This window comes from Vigna unguiculata, chromosome 5, assembly GCF_004118075.2.
Source record: "Vigna unguiculata cultivar IT97K-499-35 chromosome 5, ASM411807v1, whole genome shotgun sequence".
Classification (NCBI taxonomy): Eukaryota; Viridiplantae; Streptophyta; class Magnoliopsida; order Fabales; family Fabaceae; genus Vigna; species Vigna unguiculata.
Window position 1 is genome coordinate 40,840,475 of NC_040283.1, and position 20,504 is coordinate 40,860,978.

Consider the following 20,504-nt stretch of genomic DNA (forward strand, 5'->3'; position numbering starts at 1 on the left):
ACCATAGCTAGCTTCCTGCTCCAAGATATTTTTTTTATCGTTTAGTATCATTACCTTGTACATGAATATGATCGTGATCATGGTGTGTAATTAACCACATGATTTGGATTAAAATCATTATTAATCATGTTAAAGCTCATCGTTATCGTGCCGTCGCAAGTAAGAAATGTGATGATCTCATGGGCCGGTGATTGGGCCCACTTCTGCTAACCATACTTAATTATCCTTTGAAAATAAAATATTAGTTGCAATAATTAACGTCGAAAGTCTGCGTTTACTTTTGTCCTCATTTGCATCATCTTTGCTCCAAACCTACAACAGACAATTTTTGAATCCATATTTGGTGGGATTCACAGGCCAGAGTTAAACTCCATTTTTCCTTTTACTAAAGACTTTTCATAATATCAAGAAAACGAAAAATAATTAAAATAAAATATTATCAGTCACAATTTATTTCTTTTAAAATATTGCAGTTCTAATGTCTAGTTCTCGTTGTATAAGAGGCGCATGCTAAATGATGAACGAGTTTGATATTTTCAGACTTTGTACTTAATCATTCGTATTATTATATTCACCCAAAAATGTTATTTTAATTTTCTAAGAAACTTCTTAAGTGTTTTTGGAGAAGATGAGAGTGTTCTGGTCTTTCCTTTTGGTTATACACAAGTTGAGAACAGTGAGAAGAAAGAAAACGATGGAACTTAAAATATTTGTATAATTTCAAAGAGACTAGAACGATACCGATTCATTTTAGTTTAGCTATATACTGTTCGACAATATTTTAATATATACTTAAAAATAATTGTGATATATTATTTTTTTTCCTTTCTCTAAATATCAATCTACTTTAGTTAATACCTAAAAAATATTAATATCAGATAAATTTCAATTTTTTACATAAATTTAAAAATTAAAAACGGTATTAATGCTATTATAAGAAAAATCATTACATGGTCAAATTTATAGGAACTAGATATGCTTGCTTCATAGATTGATTGGTGTTAGTCAACATTATCTGCTTTCAATATTAGGGTAGGCTAGGACCCAGGTCTCTTCAACTTATACCACAAGGCAACAATAGCATCTTTTTATTTCCCTTCTTACTTTCTCTGTTTTAGTTCTTCCAAAATTAACCAAATCCAAACAATAACATGCTAATTGGATATATACACACACACACTGCAATAATGCAAAATGCTGCTGGAGATTTAATATACCAAGAAAAAAACATGATGGATACAAACTAGAAATGAAGTAATAATAGTAAAAATCCATCCTTGGAGCAGAAAAACATAGCTCATAACGGATGGAACAACAGAGAAGGAAATCACAAAACCGTCTCCTTCTTCTCTCATCATACCAACTACCTTTGCTACATTCAATACTAAATAATTATAGTGCAGAAGAGTCAAGTAAAAACCTTGAAACAAGGTTGAAAAACAGAACACGGTGAATGGGTGCTGAAAGGCCCTGAAATACAATGAGCCTTAGTACAGCACAGATATTCTAAGAATGAATATTAGAGACAGGGTTGGTTCACAGGTTGTGGTAAAAATATCAGCAACCAGTGAGAAAGAAGCAACTAGGAGAAGAAAATTAACTTGAATCAATCCTGATCCTTCCATAAGTAACCTGATTCCGTGTTGTGTTCTTGTCTCTGAGCATCATCAGAGGCATCATTGATCTGTTGCTGATTGGAATTTGAAAAAGGAACGTGTGATTGGTAAAGAAGATTATTGGTGGGATCCAAATCATCCCACACAGGGCTACCGGGTCCCCAAGCTGCAGGAATAGCATTGAACCATGCAGACATTTCTCCCCAAACAAGTTCCTGAGAAACCCCTTCACCTCCTTCTGCAGAAGGAGCAGCAGCATGAACCTCATCGCTCACAGTGGCGTCGCTCGATCCAATTCCCGAGTCATTCTCATTAGACTCTTCTCTTGGCATGTCACGGCCTAGAGGAACAGGTTTTTGTTCATGCTGGTCTTGAACAGGTGAAGAAGCTTCTTCTTGAACTTGTTCGTTTTTGTCCTTGTTGAGGAACAGTTCGGGGAAATTGAGTCTGGCATTTTCTCCTCGGAGTTTGAAGGCTTCGCGGTCGTAGGCCATGGCGGCGTCCTCCGCCGTGTCAAATGTGCCTAGCCAGAGACGCGTTCTGTTTCGAGGAAGACGAATTTCAGCGACCCATTTTCCCCAATGGCGTTGCCTCACTCCTCTGTAGAGCTTGGTGGTGTTTATGGGCTGCGTTGGAGGCCTGAACAATGGCCTTCCATCTGGCCCCAAGTGGGTAAACATTCCTCTGGGACTTAGACTCAGAGCGTCTCTCCAATGCTGAAGAAGTTGCTGCGGATGCTGTTGATGATGGTGGTGGTGGTGTGGAAGAGAAGAATCTCGGGCCATGATTGGTGGAAAGGGAAGGTTTTGTTGTTGGGACCCGAATGATATCATCTGCTGTTGGTGGTTTTGGAAAGAGGGGTGAGGGAAAGGTGAATTTGCGGCTCCGAATTGGTGCGGGAATTGCATTGGGTGTTGGGAACCGTTGAAGGCGAAAGGGAACACGATTCTGGAAGAGGATGAGGGAGGGGCAGAGAGAGGAGAAGGTTGAAAAGGAACAGAAGAAGAAGAAGAGGAGGAAGATTGGTTTGTTTCATGCCGATCGGGGCTCCGGATTTTCTTCAGAGGTCTATTATGTGAAATGGAAGTATCATCAAAAACTGGCTTCCATTGACGCCTCTGAGAGCTTGAACCCACGCCGTTTCTCTTTTCAATCTCCCAATCAACGCTTTCACTTCCCTTTTCGGAACAATTGTGAGTTTCATCTCCCACATCGAATTTCCCACTGTTCGCTGCAGCCATGAGTGTTTATAAATACACAACACTGCTCGCTCTCCCAAAACTAAAGCTTGTTTCGAGGAATTTAACTTAATATAAGATGAATGGTTTCAGGAAATAAAAGTGATCGAAGCTCAGGTGTAAGAAAACAAAGATCGAGTTTCAGAATCTGGGCTTGTTCTGTTCTAACACTGATAAAACAAAAAACAGAATCGGATGCGAAAGTTATTTCCTTTAGAGCTACCCATCTTGAATCTGTGTGTGGAAAGAGAAAAAATCAAAGAAGAGAGAGCGAGCAGAGATGATTTCGATGAGAGATTTTGATGCGATGAGAAAGAGAAGCCGAGATTGTGTTGTGAGGGAAAAAATAGGGTTGGGAGAGAGGTTTATATGAGAGGCAGAAAGAGGTTTAAATTGAACTTTTATTTTAAGAAAAAATGATAGTTCATGTGGTTGGCTAGAGTGGAGCCCACAAGGTTGTGTCTTTGCTTCAGCACCAATCTCTTTCGATAATTTCATTCTCTACCACCTTCGGTCACCTTTCAGTCACGCACTCTGAGATTAATGTATCAGCTTTCCACATATTGCAACAAAAGCAAGTTGGAACCAAACAGTTACATAACTGTGCTATTCATGTGTTAAGAGGGGATTGGTGTTATCATCATTGCTCAGATATTTCTTCTACACAAATTCCATTCTGTTTTACTACAAAGATTAAAAATAAAATAATTTTTTGGGACAAGATTCATGACTTAAGAAAAAAGCTCTTGCAGCAGACATTGTTCTGTTGTGAAGGTGGATGATTCATGCACCAAGGACAAAGGATAAAAAAAAAGCTAGTAGATATTTTGGGTCGAAGATATTTATGCTTTCAAATAAAGTATAGTATCTCCTGAAGAATTCTTCAATTTCACCTCAAGCCGATTCTAGCAGCACAAAACAAAAATTTCTTCTCAAATCATGGTTTGTTCCAGTGGCAAGCATAGAATAATTAACTGCTCTTACCAAATTCTATTAAACTAATTGATGCCTTATTTTAAAATATAGTAATATACAAGTTTGTTCTTTTTAAATTTTCCATCATCGTCAAAGCATTAAACAAGAATAGAAAAGATGATAACTAGTGATTTTTATACATATAGTTTCTGGTGATAAAGATTCATGAACTTTTGTTACGTTCATTGAGGTTGCTCTAACCTTGAACAACTTGGTCGATTAGACAGCATAGTTTTTGTTTTCTAACGTAAAACAAAACAAAAATATTGTTTACTTACTCCATTTATCTTTTACAAAGAAGTATAGAAGAATATAGATGAGAATGAAAGAGAAGAAATACTATAAATATACGAAAAGCTGACTAGTGTTTGAGAGTAGTTCCTTTTGAAAGTTTAATTCAGTGACTGAAGCAGCTTGCTTGAAGTATGTTTATTATCATTATCTCCATCCAATTAGTCCCTTTTCTAGTTATTGATGTTTTTACAAATTTACCTCCACTCATGTTTAACAATTATTACAGCAGTAACTTATCACAAGCATTAAAATAAATATTGTAATCCAAATACAATAATTATTTTTTCTTTTTGTATTTATTAAATACTCTTTAATGTGTATATAAGCTTAAATATTAGTAGATATAAAAAGCAAAAATTTACTATTGGAATTTGTAGGATGATTGAAATTATTATACTGGTTCTTTTCACCACCGATGAATTTATTAATTTGTATTTATATATGTTTTTAAACGAATTTATGTTTAATTTGTGCATAAATTCATTTTAGTTTATGTAAAAAACAATTACACTTTAGAATAATTTATATTAACATCTTAATAATTATGCTAACCAAATTGTTAATATTAAGAATGCATAAAATGGATTGCACAATCATACAATTTGAATTTGGGATAAGGTGGACTTGACATTCAAGCTTTCTTTCATCAAACTTAATTGAATAAATACAAACCTCCAATGAGAGTAAGAACATGGTGAGTAATGCACATTTGTTATTTAGTTAGGCACAAATGAAGTTTTTTTTTCCTCTTTTCAAAAACAACAAAGTTATAGGCCTTTTTTTTTTTAAATGAGATTTCTTTTAAAGATTTCAGTTACATTTAACAAATATAATCATGTTTACACTATCCAACGATTTAAACTATCTAATGACTCTTTAAAAGTTTGAAAATATGGAACAGTAATCTAGGTCTACAATTACTATGAACACAGTAAAAAAACTAAACCGTTGTACATAATATATATATATTGAGAAGCTGTGAGTTCAATTTTTCCACTAATAAATAAAAGATTGAACGGTAAAAAAAATGTGAGAAATTATGAGTTCAATTATTTTACTAATGCTTAAGAAATATAAGGTTGATTTGATGGATTTGAAAAAAAAGAATGAATCATATTGTTATTGATGACACTCAAACCACGTTTACATTGCAAATACATTGTGTGGTTACCATTCAATCCAATGACACCGGTTCTCATGTTACATGACATGTTTTTATTATGCATCAATTTTTCTTTATGAACTCCTTTTAATTTCACTACATTTCTTATATTGTAAAATATAGATTTTTTTTAATCCTATTCAAACGAAAATTAAGATTGTGTATATTCCCAACAAAGTGGTATCTAATTATAAGCAAAAAGTATATTAAACTTTTTTATTGTTATTTATCATAACAAAATTTCATATTTTTATACAACTTTTAATGTGAATATTTTACAAAATTATGAGAAATGAATTCTTTTACAAATATGCATACTAATTGGATGTGAAATATGGATATTAATTGTAATTTAAAATCTTGAAAGAATACATTTATAACTGTAGTGAATTTTGTGAGACTTGGGTGAATTTGGCAAGGTTGGTTAAAATGAATTTTGTGAAGAGGGTGGTAACGTTGCGTTGCATGTGGGTAAAGAAAAGCAGAGGAAATTTGTTGAGGTACAGCATCCACGTATTCTACCCTCACTTTCACTTTCGGTGGAACAATTCAAACATTTGAAACCACTCTTGGATATGCTTGTCGTTACAAAGTCAATACCATAACATTTTTTTTTTCATAGGTCGGTGAGATCGGCACGTGTCGGTGCTCCATTATAAACTTTCATCATTTTGTTCTTCTACAATCCTATTATTATTTTCACTATTATATTCATTTTCTTTCGGTCAAACTCATATCACACCAAAATATCAAGGAAAACATCTATTCGTAACATACATAAGAAACGATGAGATCAATATTTTTTTTATAAGCTATAAAAAAAAACACAATTAGTTTTTTATTTTATTTCTGTTAGAAGACGACAATTTATGAGAGTTTATTGATTTATCGTAGTTAGCCAACCGAACTCGATTTAAAACACAAACTTCAAAGCTTACATTTCTTCTAATAAATTTCATTAACAGTTACAGTAATTTAGGTATCCAACTTTGGAAGCAAATGCATTGTATTAGCTTCATGATTACATTATTTTCAACTGCAGTGTTGAAATAGATTTGACTTTATATTTTGCTACGCACACACATTCATAATTTCATAGTCACAACAGCTGGTTTTTCCAGATTCAGTGAAAGCTAAGGGAAATTTTGAAAAGGCAACATCGTAACAGAGGTTCCGATATATGAAACAAATGTTGTTGGAAACATCGACGTCATGCAGCAATGTGAGAAAATTTCTCTGGATTAATAACACGTGGCTCCATTTCCTGTGAGATGAATTGAAGAAAATATCTATGTGGAAACATGGAAGATGCGTTTTCCATCTTTTTTGTGTTGGTACCACTGAAGGAATCATAAGAACATTTTTTGGGGTCTTCTTCTTTGACCGTGTAACACAACTCAATTCACCTACTTCTCTGTTTCTCACTAATTTAGGACACGTATACATGTATGTACGATGAATGTGTTCGGAATTAGGCACTTACTTTCATATGTTTTAACACTTTTTCTGAAAGGGAAATTATTCTTTAAATTTTATTTTTTATTGTGTAATATGATTTAATATAGATCATTGATTTTTTAAAAATAAAATTAATGATATATTAATCAATAATTTACATTAAATCATGTTAAAAAATAAAGAATGAAAATAAAAAAAATTATAATATCATTATCATTTTAAAAATGATAAAAAATGTGAGTATAGTCGCATAAAATATCAGTTACTCAAAAGTTTGAATTTGTAATTTAGCACTCAAAAGTTTGAATTTGTAATTTAGTAATATATTGTAAAAAAGATAACTTAATAGTTTGATTTTATTTTGTAATGTTTGAAGTATTTCTTTTTGTAATTTTAATTATATGGATTCCCACCTGACAAAAAATCAACTCTAACATATTGTTTACATTTATTAAAATAAAATATAGCGATTAAAGGATTAAAACTGTTTATTGATATACTAGAAATTTTAATTTAAATATATAAAGGGGAGACTGGTTTATTAGTTTTCAACAATAATTTTTTTTTCGTTGTTTGAAACTTCTAAATATGAACTAGTTATGTGGCAAAAGCAAGACTACAACTTATTCATTTTGGATGTATAATGTACCTAGGGTTTGTTTCAACAAACTATCATAAATAGATAACACAACATGAAAAATAATGAAACAATTTTTTTCTGTAAATTAATTCATAAAAGATTCTCATATACATTTTATAGCTTGTTATTTTTATATATAAACTAATTTTATTTATGAAGAAACTTATTTCATTTCATCATTTTATTTTTCTATTTTTAGAAATACCAACTTTTCCAAACACACTCTTATCCATATTTTGTTTATCATATATTCTCTCTTTCAATATTGTTAATTGTTCTTACCGAAAAAGAGTGTAGATATATTTTGAGGTAAAAATGATAACATTTCATCTAATTATCGGTGAAGAATAAAGAAAGATTCACTTATAAAAGATTATTAGATGCTCAAATTACTAAAAGTATGAGAAACTACCATTATAATAGTGACTTGATCAAATTAATCTACATTCATAGACTTCTTTGGACCTAAATCGAATTACTCGATATATTTTTAACGAATAAGAATATGATTTGATTATTGAATATTTGCTATATGATATTGTCATATATGCTTATGAACATTTAAGTTAAGTCATTGAAAATGATTTAATTGGATTATATATGTTTTAATTAAATTTATATTATTTGATCATAAATGTATATTTTTGCATATCTCAATACAAGTAAGTCCCCCAAACTTGGAATTCATAAATTAATGAATGAAGTACTTATGAATTGATACATTTAATATGACATAATTTGTGATATAGTTTCATATATTATATCATTTAGAAGTTAAGACCCATAACAATTTATATATGACTTCTTATTTGATACACCTTTTTAAATCATTCAAATTTAAAAATAACTTAATGATTAACCTCAAGAATATTATATGAATAGATTTAAGGTTGAAACAGCAATGATTCATGTCCAATACCAAATTTCGTAGCACAAATATAAGATAAGATGGTAAACATATAAGTTAAGTATTTAAATACGTGATAAAGAGCTTGACCTCCAAGTTTATGTACATAGAAAGATATATATTAGTATGTTAAGTATATAAAATATAATGATAAGTTATGATCTGATAAATATCTGGGTAAAGATGCAATGTTATGATGAGTTTGGTAGCTGGGAAAAACAGTAGAGTGGACTTTTGTTTGAGGTGTTGTTGGAATGTAGGAGAAAGTCATCGCCACTAGTGCCAATAAAATACATAATAAAAATAATGTTCAAGCAAAGTCAACTCGTTTATGGATTGGAAGTGCTCCAAACATGGCGCATATTCAAAATATATAAAAAAAAAAAAAACAAGACTTTCCGAGTACATGTTATATAATTAAAAAGTACAATGTTCTACATTAATTTATCACAAATTTTTAAAATTATCCATCTACTTCACATTTCGGCCCCTTTCTTTTTGCTAAGCTATTGTTTATGATTGTAATATAAAAATAGAATGGGTGGCACTATCGGACAGAAAACATAGAAAATGGGCCATTTTGGAGCACCATTGTTGACCGATGCAACTCCAACATGGGTGGAGGTTTCTGAAGGGAATGAAAATAATATTAATCAACTAATTGCTCTTATTAATCCGATAACAGTGGAACGTGAAATAAAATGTCCAAAAAAGTTTGCTAGAATAGATTTTAATTTGTTTTTTAAATAATGATTTTGATAGCATGTTATAAGTGAACTTTAAGTCTAATTCAATCTCACAAAATCGGTTTGTAAGTTGAAATTTGCATCTCACTTATATATTATAAAATTGCTTTATCTTTAGTGAGATTTTTAATATTAATTATTTAACGAGTAAAACAAGGTGTAAGATATTTATAGTTATCGTGGAAGAAAGAACCACATTAGTGTAAAATAATAGTACTACAGGATTATAATTTTGTAGATAATAACTCTGATAATTGGATGAAGCATACGTGCGTGTATATCAAAAGCATTGACATAATAATCATTGCTGCCCCCATTAATTTAGCTATAATACTTCCAATATCAATTGCTTTCCACTCTCATGGGATATATATTGGCGCTCATAATTAGACACAATCGTCGAATGCTGCTCCACTAAATAATTACACACTAAAATAAAAATAAAAAAGATTAAAATATATAATAATACAATGATCAATTACCTTATATCAATTAAAGATAAGACAAACTTACGATATATAAGTGGATGCAAATTTTATCTTACAAACTGATTGAATTAAGTGTATTATATAGTCATTTGAAGTCAATGAAATTTGTTGTTTGTTAGATTTATGTCTTGATATTCGCTATCAGATTACTATTAAACCATCATTAATGTTTAATCTCACGTTTGATATGTATATATCTCGACATAAATGAAGTATGTTGGATATTAAAAATAAGATGAATTTACAATATGTAAATAAATGAATTTTTTACCTCAAATAACCTTTTAGAATCAAGTTAAATTTAATGTTCATTTCTTAATAATAATTATAAATGGATAAATAAACAATGATTTTATAATCAAATTCTATGTATAACTTAGGGATGGCAATGCGGGCCGACCCGACCTGTTTAGGTCTGGCTTGCATAAGGCCCGCACATCGCGGGCTGGCCCGTCCCTCCCCGCACAATTTATGCGGGCTGCAATCACTGGCTCGCTCCGCACATCACTTTGCCCGCGGGCCTACGTGCTGACCCATTTTTTTTTTATAATAAAACTTTCAATGTTTAAAAATTAGGAAACTTTAAGAAGTTCACAAAATTAAATAAAGGCTTTAAAGAATTGGATGATAAATTGATAATTTAACATTTTCATCATATTCATATTCATACTATAATTACACTAAATACTTAAACAAATAAGTGCACCCACAATGGTTTTATCCGTTCTAACATGATTACATTAAGTAGTGATACCTATGATTTATATAAAAAAATATTGTAATTATAATAAAAATTATTCTTAAATAGTGAAATCAATTTAGTACTTAAATGGAAAGCTTTCTATCCAAATTTATAAAATACTACTAAATATTACAACGAATCATTCTTCGAGTCAACATTTTGATACATTTTCTTATTAGTTTATTAAAATACAAATGTAATTAACACCATAAATGTCAAGGCTATAAAGTCTGTCCTATTTAAGATATGTTCGGACATTAGAAGGTAACACAAGAAATGTTGAATTTGCTAACAAGTTCCCAAACCAAATTATTGATAAAACCTAATTTCTAAGGTTTTAGAATGTGTAATTAAATTAGAAAACTATATTTATCCCATTCAAACATTGTTAACCCTCCAATATTTTAGCTTAACACATCCACCAAAGAAAACGTGGGTTGAACTGGTAAGAGGATGAGAAATAAAATATCGCAATCAACTTATCACCTTATTAAAAAAAGTATAAAACAATAATCCGAAGCAATTAGCTTTACCATTTCCAAATAGATAACTAAAGCCCAAACTCAATATTTACTAAAAAAATAATTTTCATTAGTAATTCAAACATAACTAACTGAAAATATGAGATAAAACACCAATTAAAGTTATTTAAAAAATATTCATAAAAGAATTTTGAAAAAGAAAAGGCGTCCTCAACCATTTTACGAAATCAGTTATAACTACAAGGACTATCTGAAAACATGGATTCAAAATAAAATAGTATATTTAAGAATAATTCTTAAATATACCACTTTTAAGAATAACTCACATAAAATATTTTTTTACTAAAAAAATATTCAAACTTGTAATGAAAGGGCTAATTTTACTGAAATAAAAAATAATTTCTTAGTTTATAGAAGAATTAGTTACCTGAGGGGAATTAATTTGGTCGGTGGGGTTAAGTTCTGAATAAATCTCAAATACATATTTACTCAGATTTCTTTTCTAACACATAAAAATATATTTTATCTATCCGATAGCTTTGATTCACAGTAGCATCAAGTTCCGAAAACAACCAAATCATATTTCTCGCAAGTTGTTTACATCTATGAAAAACTTATACTTCGAGGTTCTGTCCGAATTTCAAAATCCAGAAAAATCCAAAATCAAATATCAAAATTCAAGAAAACAAAGAACCGGATTTCAAAATCCAAAAAGTACATATAATCTATACGGTTATAATTACAAGGGATAGCAAAAATACATGTATTCTTGGATATCGATGAATAAAATATGTGACGGATAGATAGTACTCGCAGATATTTACTATCTACGGTGGTGGATAGCGGCTATTTAAATACTTGTTTATAAACGAGTCAAGTGTAGGTATCATATTATCTGTACTCGTGGATATCCATATGTGAAAAATTAAGATTAAAATTAAAATTATGTCTAATAAGTTAAATTTAATTAAAATTAAAATTCAATTTATATTTTATTTAATTTATAATTTATTTTCATTTTTTGTTAGAAATTGGGTTACAGGTACCTACTATTCATATCCGAGCCATTCCTAATTATAATGAGCATCATAGTGAAAGGCTTTGGTGAAAGAATAAAGCCCCTTTTTATATCAATCATTAGCTTCACTAATTTCTTCACAGTTTATCCTTCGATTTTTATTTACTGAACCTGGCCAAAGGATTTCCTTTACAATGTATATGTTTTAGATGACAAAGCTCTTTACGTAAATCAGTTGCGTAGTCTGCTTTCACAGGGGCCTCCTTCCAGAAAGTAATTCATGTTGAACCATATGCCCAATAACGTTTTCGTGCTATTATTTTATTTTTTTGTGTATTTGGGCCATTTTAGAAAAAAAGAAACGAATCTGATTGCAAACCTTCTCATATTTCTTACTGCTAGTAAGCATTAACCATTGTGATCTTACATGAATAATGGCAAAGAATATATGGTGATAGCAAAAAAACCAATCTCAGAAAGCTATTTGAATGGGTGATTCAAAATTTACTAGGTAGCAGCACTACTGTACAAATGATGTTTTTATACGCCTCCTCTACTTGTTTTGGTCCCCACTGCAATTCATGTTTTCCAGGCGCTCTCTCTTTAGAGCAGTGAACTTGGCAGCGATTTCATCGTAGTCTGGCAACTTCGGATGAACATGGTTTGGATGTTGAGAAAAACATGAATATGTCCTTAACATGTTGTCTTTGCCGTTTTGGTGCCTCTCTTGGGGCATGCTCACGGCCCTTGAATAGCCACCTTTTGTTTCTATTCTCCTTGAGCACCAACTGTTCCTTTCATTGTACACTTTGGGAGAAGCACACATTTCATGGTTTCTGTTAGCAGCTACGCAATCTGAGTAGTTGAATGCACCATATTCAGCTGCATTACTATAACTCCTCCTGTTTGGTCTCTGAGGGATGGTAACCAATTCTTCATCATTGTAAAGGCAAAAGTAACAAGGCTGGTTCAAGCTGCACCCACTCGTTTGAAAGTTGAAAACTTCTCTTCTTGGGCCTTCTTCAGAGAAACCCTGTAGCATCAGTCTCTTCTGCCCATCATAACTTGGTGGGAGAATTCCTTCTACAAATGGCTTATGCTGCTTTCTGTGGTAATGAGTCCTATGCTTTTGAGCTGAGAGACTTTTGCATGGTTTGTGATAATATATCATGTATCCAATATCCATACGGCCTAGGTTTTCCACCAATGATCTCCTTCTTGATCTTTTCTCTTGTTTCCTTTTGCTCTTTCTACAGCTCCTTGTGCTTGAGTTCTCACTCTCTGATCCATCTTCACCCACATCACTCTCATCAAAACCAGAACATCTGAACTTCAATAGCATTTGGTCTTGCCTGACACAATCTTTTGCTTCAGAAAACTCCTCCATGTCATCCACATATTGTACCATTTCTTCGGGATACGGAGCACTTTGTGAAGAACATGTTAAAGCCATTCTTTCACCCTTGTTTTGTGTATCAAAACTTACAGAAGAAACTAGCTCAGGAAAGTCTATCTCTACTACTTCCTTTTCCGAAGGAAAACTCACGATATATGGGGGATATTGCTGAACAACAGGAACCATCGCAGAAGCAGATTCTGGCAGAGATGAATCACTTGTTTTGGAACTGAATGAATTAGCACATGTCACGTCTCTTTTCTTCTCTTCAATCTCTGAAGGGTAGACTTTAGATCCTGCAACTGAATCAATTTTGTGAGCATCACTTTCCACTAGTTGATACCCTTTGTCTTCATTCATCTGTACAAAAGAATTCAACATAATTTGGTATCAGTAAATGACAAAATTATAAACTCGTTAATACATTCAAATGTATTAAAGAACATTGACCTGCAGATGTTTCCAAAGAGGGTAGTATTCTATGGCTAAAACCTTTTGTTGGAGGCAGTTATCTCTGGCTATTTCATCCAACATTCTGTACTTAATTTCATCCGGCACAGACTTTACAGAGAGCTTCTCTTTCAACTGTGATTTCGAAATTCCATGAATATATGTATTCATCACTACCAAATATGGAATATTTACTTGACTGTGAAATAAAATAAAAAAAAAAAACTAATGAAGTAGTACTTGTTTGTTCACAAGATTCCCAGGAAATAGCTCCACAGCTATGGTTGCAAATCTCTCACCATAACGCTGTCCAAAGAGGTTCCTGATAATACCAAGCTCAGGAAGTTCCCCACATCTTGCCGAAGCAAATATAAGACTAGAAACTGCTTCATTAATGTCATTTGGACGGTCCCTGTGCCTCCTAATATAGGAGAGTTGCTTAAGGACAAATTCACAGAACTCATCTAACAATTCATACGCCGAAGCTAGGCTTTCATCTGCTATAAGCTGCCCAACCTGAAGTTTTGTACATACAGAAACATACGTAAATGACACACACTATCAGTAATTACATTTACAAGGAAAATTTACCAAGCCAATACAAAACAGAGTGGCATATTAAGCTATTGAACATTAACAAAACCTACAATAAAACCCTGCAACAACTTTACTTTATGGAAAGTATAAAACTACTATCATGAATAACATTAACAAACCCGGTTCAGTGCAGTTTCTTCATGGCCACTTTGTATTAGCTCTGCCAAGTCCTTTCGCAGTTGCCTCGCTATTGCAAGCCTCTTGTTCTTGAGCAGGCCGAGCCGGCACCGTGCTCTTTTGATCGTCCTCTTGCTGCAAACCACCAAAGCCAAAACCAAAACAAAAACAAGAGTTACGTAAACTTCAACTCGTGCACAACTTCAAGCTGTGATCAATTCACATGCAGTTTAGTTAATTACCATTTAGAAGCTTTGGACCAACCGAACAATATGCCAAACATTTCTGTAACTTGATGCCACTCTCTGAATTCATTAGAGATGTGAAAAAGCAAGCTTTAGTTTATTATAGAAAGCAGTTTTGCGAACCAAACAGAGAAAAGAATGAAAAAAAGAAAAAAGTTACTGGAAGTGACGAAAAAGCACCTGCACCACGACAGTTACAGTTGAGGTTGAGCTTTGTTGAGATAATTTAGATGAGAGTGGTTTGAAAAAGAGAGAGTGTGCCAAATTAGTGGGACTTAATTTGAAAGAAGAAGACGGAGACAGTTGTGGTCTCTTTGAAAAATAACCGCTCCACTTCACCACCCCTGTTTTTCAGATTTTGGACACGTTAAGATTAGACATGTTCTATTAACAACTTCTGAGACATGTTTAGTAGTACGATGTATGAGATCTAACTTATGGTGATCAAGTACAAGTTTTGATATAGTTAATCACAAGATTAATAGTTTAAGGGATAATTAAAGTTGAGTGCAGTGATGAAACACACGTTGGTATCAGAAAAGAAGTAAGCACGCGCATCAAACACAAGTAAATAATGAAGTAAGGAATTGTATGATTGAAGTGAACGGTAAGAAGCACGCGCTGACGCAGACACTGACACATGTAATTGTCATTAGTGAAAAAAATTCAAAGAAAAGAAAATAAACACAGTTGTTCAGGAAACTAATGTAATTATCTTAACCATGCGTGGCCGTTTGTTGTTAGCTTTTTTTTTAAGCAAAAACCGATAACCAATTCAACCCACTTCCTTGTAATACGTAATTCTAGGACGTTCACCAACTCTCATGTTTTTAAAAGGTTTTAAAAAATATAGAGAGATGAATACACATAGGAACATCATCATCGTCTAAAGCTCTAAACTTTCATTGTTTTGGGGTCATTCTTAAATGAAAAATGTAAAAACGTACAATTATGAGTATATTTTTTAGGAAGCAGGATCTTATGATTCATGTATGATGTTGTTAAGTTGCACTTTAGGTGGTTGTTGTTTACTTGTTTTGCGTGAGCGAATCGTATGCTATTCTTTTGTGTTGTATTGTTCTGTTTTTATCGTTGTTTACAATGTAGGGACTCGACAAATGGATAAGGAATAAAATTAGGTTTCTAACTTTATGAGTGTAATATTATTTCTTTTACTTTCTTTTCAATTCTTAATTGAAATCGTGCTACTGTGGGGTGAATTTTTAGTTTTTGAGTATTTCCAGTAGCTTTAGCGTAAACTATCTTTTTTCTAAACAAATAAAGATAAAGTGAGAAATTTCAGTTGCTAATGTACACATAAAAACATTTAATAACATATATAAAAAATTGATTAGGGTAATAAATTTTGAATGCCTTTAATAATATATTGATAAGCTAAATTATAACTTGAGAAATTTATAAAATTAACTTATAAGACTAGGAATGTACCCCATTTATATATTATAGTTTTATTTTATTTTTTAATTTGTGTGAGATTTCCATGATAATGTAAAAAAAAAAAAAAATCAATAAAATGTTAGATGAATTTAATTTGTATAAATTTATTGATTGGGACCCAAAAAAATATCACTCTATTGATTAGGAGTCTCATTCCTAATCTCTATTTTATTTTATTTATTATTACTTTGACTAACTATTATTTAGCCCTATTTACCTGTATAAAGATTTATTAAAATATCTTTTCGATATATATATATATATATATATATATATATATATATATATTCTAATTTCACTGTACTAAAACCTTTTTACATTTATAGAAAATAAATGTACTTCAATTTAATATAATGATATCCCTATTTTATTATTTCCCGAGAGTCTTGAATTTTTCTCTTTAAAGTTGATTATAAATGATAATCCTTAAGTATTGGTGAAAAAAAATAGTAGGTATACGCAAACCATCATTTATCAAAATAGATTACTTTACATTTCATTGATTTTTGTTTTAAAGTAATAACATAAAATTAATTCTTATTTTACTAGCATAGTGATATATTAATATTTTAAAATAAATAAATTTCATAAATTTTATTAATCGTACCAAAATAACTAAGACTTTTATTTTATGATTTTTCAATAATAAAGTGGACAAGCATAAATAATAAGAGAAAAAGAGTTTGAAATTGAAAATTATATAACCAAAAATCTCTTTTTGGTAAGAATTTTTTTAATAAAATATTAATCACTTGCAATAACAATATTTTATAAATTTGATTAACAAGATTAAAAAGAATTGATATTATCAGAATTTCTATATTTTAAAATATATTTAATAGGTAAGACGCAAACAATATATGTAAAAGAAAAAAAATGATCATGCTAAAGATATAAAGTTATGATAAAGAAGTATATGTACATATAAAGTTAAAAGATATAAAACATATTAGGTAGATAAAAGGATAATAATTTACGTATTAATATATTCATAGTATAGAACAATAATTCTTAATCGAAAGCAAAAACATTCATACCTTTTAAAGTAGCACAGAGAGATAGAAGATGGAATCACCTTTGCCACCACCACATATCGCAAAAACTATATCATCAATAGCCTCACTTTACCATCAACTTTACTATAAAAAAGGCTAAGGAAGAACAAATTATGAATTTGATTCCATTAACAATTTAAAAAAATAAAATTGATCTGATGAGTTTAATAAAAAAATATAAGAAGTTATGAATTCAACTTTTTCACTTTTATCGATAAAAAATAAAAACATGAACGTGTAGATGTTTTACCCAAGTGATATGATAATTCTCTAATAGACTATTTACTTTCTTTTCTTTTGTCTGAGTTTTAGTGGTTCTACTTATAAAGTATTTTTTTACTTGTAATTCTTTTACCAGATTTAAGGTTTAAATCTTGATTTTTTTTTCATTTTATTTATTATTATCTTAATTAATAATAATTTGATTGTAATTGGTTGTATTAGGATTTTCTTCATATTTTGTTTCAAATTATGTATTTATTGAAATTTAATTATGATAAAATCTTTCTACATTTTTAATAAATAAATATATTACTACTAAAAGTTCTCATATTATATTGAAATTTTTTTGTAAATTTGTTAAAAAATTTGTAAGAAAAAACTTTTTTCTCATATATTTTCTAAAATTTTTAATTGGAAGATAATTCTTCTGTGGATAATTATTTCCTACAAAATTATAAAATTCGTAAGTATTTCTTATAAAATTTGTTACGAAAAATATTTTATATAAAATATTTTACAAAAAAATTAGCAGCAATTTTCTGTAAATTTTTTCTCATAACAAAATTTATAAATACTTTTTATAAAAAAAAAATTTAAAACAAAATTGACAAAAAATATGAATTTTTTTAGTAATGTAATTTGTTTGTCCTTTTATATTCCTACGAGATAAATATACCTGATTGTAATAAGATATTTCTATATTTTAATAAATAAATATACTGTAATTTATTTGTGTGACTGTATGTTTAGAAGATAAATATACTCTAATCTATTTATTAATACTACTTGTATCTTATTATGTTGAATTAGTCTTTAACGATATAAAACTTGGTGATGATAGAGTGTGAAAAGACATACATGGTTTTTATAAGGAGAAAGAGAAGAGTATGATGTAAAATGAATGTAAAAATGAGAGAAAAATAAGTTTTTTCTATTTACATTTAATATGTTAGGAGTATATGGTGCTATGGAAACAAAATGAAGTAAATTAAGAACTATACCTAATGAGGTTCTACGAATATACAGAAAGCTTGGAAGCTTTCAGAAATCTATTCCGTAGGTGAAATCTTTATCCAAAATACTAGGCTTCGAGTTGGGTTTCAAGTTGTCAACAAGCAAGGAACAATTTACATTAGCCACGATTTTCTGGAGATGAATAAAATCTTTAATCACAAACCTTATGGGAAGTTTCACTGTTACTAACAAAGGAATTTTCCCTACATGCTGGTCTTCCATGAAACGATTTTGCCTCTGAGCACCAAATTTGCTTTCCCCCTTCAACTCAACGTTGATGTTTGTTATGTTCTTCCCTGGCTGCAAGAAAGAAGGTATCTCCCCAGAGCAAATTTGAGCCCCTGAGTACATAACCCTAACTTCATTTTCCAAATAATCCATCCCAATATCTTCATTCGGATTCTCTGCTTTCACAACAACCACAATCTCTGCGTATAACATATCATCCTTTCTCAATTCAAATGACTTTATTTCGATCTGTTCAACGTCGTACGAAGGAACTATAGGCTTAATAAGGTAATACAAAACCACACCAATTATCACCAGAATTATAAGTATGAACAGAATTACGTAAATGCAGCAACGACAGCAACTCATACAGCAGCAGCACAGGCATTTTAAGCACCCGCATAAACCAGAACTACCATGGTGACGCCGAGGATTATAACCATAAGGACGAGGATAACCGCCATACTCTTGTTTCTCTATCGACACATACCCTCTAGGGGGGCCATATGCTTCTGATGTCATGATAAATGGTCCTGGTCATTGATCAACCTTTTGAAATTGTAGGCACAACACATTCAAGAACGTGAGTACACAATTTTTCCTTTCTCTTGGACAACATTTTTTTCGTTACGTATGAATGGACACTGTTCTCTAGACAGCTTTAGAGGCTCAAACTGGTTTAACTCACTTTTTTTCTTCTCTCTTCCTCTTCTCCGTCCTATATTTAGACACTGGTTAATTAAGGTTGCTTTTTGTTGCTCATTCCGACTAAAATTCCCATATTTCATTCGACTTTATTTATTTATTTGTCCATCTTCCTATATCTCGCGAAATTCTAATAAAGGGTCGATGAACTCCAAAATATGTTTCCAACACAGACTGACGTAAAAATCCAATCTTGACAAGTTTTTCTAGGAATCATAGACACCACCAAATTTGTTGATAAGCTTTCAATACTATATTTCAGGAAAAAGATTGCTAGAAATCAAAGAACACTAATTATAGTGAGGAAATTCTTGAAAGTTGAAGCATGGTTCACTTCTTAATGATATCATAAACATGGCAATTACAGAACATAAAGCATCATACTCTATACAGAACAATGGTAGTGTCATACACAGAGCTGTAAAAAAGGAAAAGAAACAGTGATTGAAAGAGAATAGAAGAACCATTCTAAACACAGGAAAAGGGTTAAAATGTTGAGAAGTCGGTGGAGAGAGAGGACTTGGATCTGAAAGAACCTGCGGTGGTTCGAACAAGCTTCAAGACAGAGGTTACGAATCTCTTGAGGTTGAAAGCAACCCTTTTGAGCTTAGGCGATTTGGGCTCTGAGAAAGAATCAAGCTGATAGGTTGAGAGGAAGATTTTCCTCTGCTTGGCTCTTCTGCGTCTGTAACTGATGGACTTGAGAATGTGGTCCCTAGCAATGGTGGGTTCAGCTCCAACAGCTCCATATCTGTATCTGCGGCTGCGAGAGAGGGTGCTGCTGCGGACAAAGGTTGTCATGGCTATGCAGAACAAAAACTTCCTCAGTCTCAGTCTGAGACACTCGTCAAGGCTGCTACAGAACACAAGCTTTTGATTCGTGTTAATGATCGATCATCATCATGGTTTGGTGTCTCCTTTATTGTGTTGTCCCTACCCTTCTCAGTGTTGGGTATAGGATTCAATGAAAGCTAGTTTAACATCATTTCCTTCTTCTTCTTTTTTTCTTTTATCTCTGCCACTTTCATTTTACATTTTTTATTTTTAGGTTAACATTTTAAAAACCTCATTGATTGAACTTTATCAGTTCTTTTCGACAAATTAGAAGTGAACAAAGAAACTTTTATAATTCAATATTTTTTTTCTTAAAGATATTTGTAAAAATGTATTTGTCTAAGCAAACCGTGATATTTATAAATAGTTGTTTAAGTATATAGCTTATATTTTAGGTTTATGATGAATAATTTTAAA

The 20,504-nt window shown here is 31.2% G+C and overlaps 2 protein-coding genes across 2 annotated transcripts; both read right to left on the reverse strand.

Annotated features, from left to right (window-relative positions):
• Positions 1 to 1,185: 1,185 nt before the first annotated feature.
• LOC114183678 (ethylene-responsive transcription factor ERF053-like) lies at positions 1,186 to 3,232 on the reverse strand. Its single transcript, XM_028070783.1, has one exon. It carries the CDS (start codon positions 2,855 to 2,857, stop codon positions 1,607 to 1,609), a length of 1,251 nt encoding a protein of 416 aa, XP_027926584.1. The 5' UTR covers positions 2,858 to 3,232; the 3' UTR covers positions 1,186 to 1,606.
• An 8,986-nt stretch (positions 3,233 to 12,218) lies between these two features.
• LOC114183550 lies at positions 12,219 to 15,291 on the reverse strand. Its single transcript, XM_028070608.1, has 6 exons — positions 14,752 to 15,291; positions 14,569 to 14,631; positions 14,329 to 14,461; positions 13,853 to 14,128; positions 13,613 to 13,747; positions 12,219 to 13,522 (listed from the first exon to the last, which is right to left on the reverse strand). The coding sequence occupies exons 2-6, from the start codon at positions 14,607 to 14,609 to the stop codon at positions 12,320 to 12,322; spliced, it is 1,788 nt and encodes a 595-aa protein (XP_027926409.1). The 5' UTR covers positions 14,610 to 14,631; positions 14,752 to 15,291; the 3' UTR covers positions 12,219 to 12,319.
• Positions 15,292 to 20,504: the final 5,213 nt, after the last annotated feature.

Coding starts and splice junctions, on each gene's coding strand:
- LOC114183678 (XM_028070783.1), bottom strand. CDS start 2,857: ATGGCTGCAGCGAACAGTGGGAAATTCGATGTGGGAGATGAAACTCAC.
- LOC114183550 (XM_028070608.1), bottom strand. CDS start 14,609: ATGTTTGGCATATTGTTCGGTTGGTCCAAAGCTTCTAAATG. Junction 13,748..13,852: donor GGAATCTTGTGAACAAACAA/GTACTACTTCAT, acceptor TCGAAATCACAG/TTGAAAGAGAAGCTCTCTGT. Junction 13,523..13,612: donor CTCTTTGGAAACATCTGCAG/GTCAATGTTCTT, acceptor TCTTTTGTACAG/ATGAATGAAGACAAAGGGTA.